Raw genomic sequence first — 3,558 nt, forward strand, 5'->3', positions numbered from 1 at the left:
CAAATTGTTTCTCGAAGTTTTCAAAGTGTGTGTAATTTGTTATGACTTTGACACAACCTCACAGTCAACATAAGTAAGGGAGACAAACTCTATCTAGTCAGAACAGGGCTGATTACTGAGCCACAAGGGCTGTATGACTGTTCTCTCTTTGAAAAGATAAGAAAACAAAGTGCTGACTGAGTAAAATCCAATTATCTCCATTTATTTATCTAGGGTGAATAGTTGAATACATTTTTTCCCACTGCACATTTCATCCTAGGAGGGTATGACTCTATTTCAGTCATTGGCAGAATAACCAGACAGGCTGCTGGTTCTGGTCCTTCGTGATCCATACGTCTAACTCAGGCTGTTTTTGAACACACTCTGACTGTTCACGTGGATGCATGTTGTTCTAAATGATACAATCTGGTTTTCCTTTAAATGAACTTTAACATCTATACGTTCAACGGACACTCAGATCCTGTCACATATTTGTTGGGAATGCTGCCAGTTATACCAAGCAGGTGAAATAAAACTCGTTCTCTGTGTCTCCAGGTTGGTACAACCGGCTCTTCATTAACTTCATCCTGCGGCGGCACATCTTCTTCTTCATGCTGCAGACCTACTTCCCCACCATGCTGATGGTCGTCCTCTCCTGGGTGTCCTTCTGGATCGACAGGAGAGCCGTTCCCGCCCGCGTGTCTCTTGGTAACTCTTGGATTATCCTGGTTTTAACCATACCCAGAACATTCAGAATCATAAGAATTATAATAATTGATTTAAAAACTCTTTTTTTTTTTTTTATCTGTAAGTTGTTGTAATTACCTGCTTTTATTGTTTTTAGTGTTTGATTTAAACCAACAAAGACAATCATAATGTAATAAAGTGTTGCATTATTAGCTGGTTATTACAGAATAATAAAAGAGGGTTAAAATATTGTCATGTATTTTGGACTGTTTGCTGATCTAAAACAGATGCTGTAAATATTGGACAATTATTTATACAGTCAGGGAATAATATGCATCATGCAGCTAATAATTTGTATGTAAATATTTGCTCCTGTGTGTGTATATAATTTCCATAACAGAAGAATATTATTTGACCGAGTCTTCTAAGGTAATTGGAAAGTAATCAAAAATAAGGTGAACAAATATAGTAGTTTATTACTCTATGTGCACATTGTTATGTACTTGACTCAATAGTTTGTTACATTAATACAATTATTTTTTTATACTTTTTTAGCATTTGGTTCATAATACAGACATGACAGCATTAATAAGATGAAGTATCTGTCCTCAACCAACTTTACTGCTGCTCCTCTCTGCTGCGCAAATAAGCTTTATAATTTATTTTTGTTTTGTTTTTTGTTGTTGTTGTTTTTTGCCAGTATCTCTAATATAGCCATTTGTTTTCATTTTTTTTTTTCATTGTATTTACAAATAGGTTTTATTGCTTTTTATATTTGTGTTTCAGGCCTGTAATCTTTTGATATTTGGTTATTTTTAGGTAGATAATTTTAAATCTGTCCAGGAATAACGGACGAAAACTAGATTTTTGGCTAATTCTGTGAAGCAAAGCTAATTATTGTACATTCTTACTGTCAAATAATTAAAAAAAATGTATCGGCTAAAAAGGTTGTGTTGTTGCCAAATATTCTAGGGGAAAATTTCATGTAAAATCACCAAAAAACAACAAAAGCCATATTATAGATCTATTTGATAAACAATTCAATAGTTTGTGGTGTTAGAAAGGACGGTGTTTACATTAACCTTCTCCTCCTTTTTATACTACATGTCAAACATGAGTTGTGCCAGACCACAGCGCCCTCTGCCTGACTTTTGTGGAAATGTCCGAAGCCTGAATGATGAGCTGTGTTTGCTGTGTCCTCCTGCAGGTATAACCACTGTCCTCACCATGTCCACCATCATCACAGGAGTGTCCTCATCCATGCCTCAGGTAACAGCTGGCTTTGGACTCCTGCTCAACAGACATGCTCCTCCTCTAATACAGCTGTTCCCTGTCCCAATCACTGAGCTCTATTTATTCACTGGATTGCTGATTGCCCGTTGGTAGTAAGGGGTTAAAGTGAAGCCACCAGCTGCCATATTGGTACTCCCTAGTTAGAGCTTAGACTTTTTAAATAAAGATAAATTCATCAATTTGACACACATTGGCTGTTTTATTGCATAAATAGATTACTTTAACTTATAATAAAAAATAGGCACATCACATTGCATAGTCAGCATGAAGTCAATTAATTCTCTAAATCATGTAATATAACATATTATACAAATTAATCACAATAAGATGAATGTGCTAATGGAGCATAATATTACAGATGTGCCAAAAGTGCTAAACTGGTGATGTTCATGTAATACACATTTATTTATTACATTCTTATGATAATTATATCTTACATATAATTTAAAGGTTTTACATAAAGACTGAATAACAAATGCATGTATGTTAATGCTATAGTATTTTTCTATTTGCAGATTGTGCATGCATGATGCCATATACTTTTATTTTCTGTCTGTGCATTAGACTTTAATTCTGGCAGATTAACAATAGAGCTAAATTAATGAACCAATTGAATAACTCCACAGAGCTTCAGTTTCTACACCAGCAAAATGACATCAATTGGTAAAATAACAGGTGACATCAAGTTCATATTTTGCTTTTTGCTCTTAGTTACAACAAGAATCTGATCATTTAAAAAAAAAAAACTATATATACAAGTATGTTTGCACACACTGACACTGACTGTGCAACTACCTGTGAAATGTCTTGTTTTTGCAGCCAAATGCTACACATGAAGGCATTTTTATTGCGCGTCTCCCTGGGAGTGGGGAGTACCAGTAATGCGGACTGTGGCTTCACTTTTTTTGGGCAATCAGCAATAAACAGAGATCAGTGGTCTGGATGGATTTTAGGATGTTTCTTGTGTTGTAGCTCAGAGCTTTGCTCCTTACACCAGTGTCTGGATTCAACCCTCCGGAACCTAGAGCAGGTTTCTAGAGGAACAAAAAAAAGATTTGAAAAAAATGCAGAAAAGAAAAAATTACACAGAAAAAAACTTGTAGCTTTACACTTTAATGATTTAACCAAAAACAATGAAATGTCCTTTTTTAGGAGGTTTTTTTAAAGTCAGTTCCTGAGTCTTAGTTAGAAGTGAATCCAGGAGGCCTCTATAGATCATCTGCATTTGTTTCATGCATAAAAAAAAACATGGCTTTAAGATCAAAACAACTAAACAGTTTTAATTTCATGTTTAAATAATATTTGACAGAATTCTGTATAAAACTGAATGTGGTGGCTTCTTTTTACTGTCCAGGTGTCATATGTGAAAGCTGTGGACATCTACCTGTGGACCAGCTTCCTGTTTGTCTTCCTGTCTGTGATCGAATATGCAGCCGTAAACTACTGCACCACACTGGAGGAGATGAGGAAGATGAGGAGGGGGAAGGTGGGGGCAATGGTTCTTAATGCTGTTTAAAATAAAATATTATAATAATAAATAAATAAAATAAACAAGAATGCAACAAAATCATAGTGTATAATGTCGCCCTCTTGTGGCCA

The 3,558-nt window shown here is 35.2% G+C and overlaps 1 protein-coding gene across 1 annotated transcript in view; it reads left to right on the plus strand.

Moving 5' to 3' along the window:
- LOC107100606 (gamma-aminobutyric acid receptor subunit rho-3-like) overlaps window positions 1-3,558 on the plus strand; it is a 15,463-nt gene that overhangs the window by 9,652 nt on the left and 2,253 nt on the right. Inside the window, exons 6-8 of the mRNA XM_015399155.1 lie at window positions 535-687; window positions 1,874-1,935; window positions 3,314-3,445. Coding sequence (XP_015254641.1) covers window positions 535-687; window positions 1,874-1,935; window positions 3,314-3,445 — 347 coding nt within the window. The remainder of the gene's footprint in view (window positions 1-534; window positions 688-1,873; window positions 1,936-3,313; window positions 3,446-3,558) is intronic.

Source organism: Cyprinodon variegatus, unplaced genomic scaffold (assembly GCF_000732505.1).
Source record: "Cyprinodon variegatus isolate N-32 unplaced genomic scaffold, C_variegatus-1.0 Scaffold992, whole genome shotgun sequence".
Taxonomy (NCBI): Eukaryota; Metazoa; Chordata; class Actinopteri; order Cyprinodontiformes; family Cyprinodontidae; genus Cyprinodon; species Cyprinodon variegatus.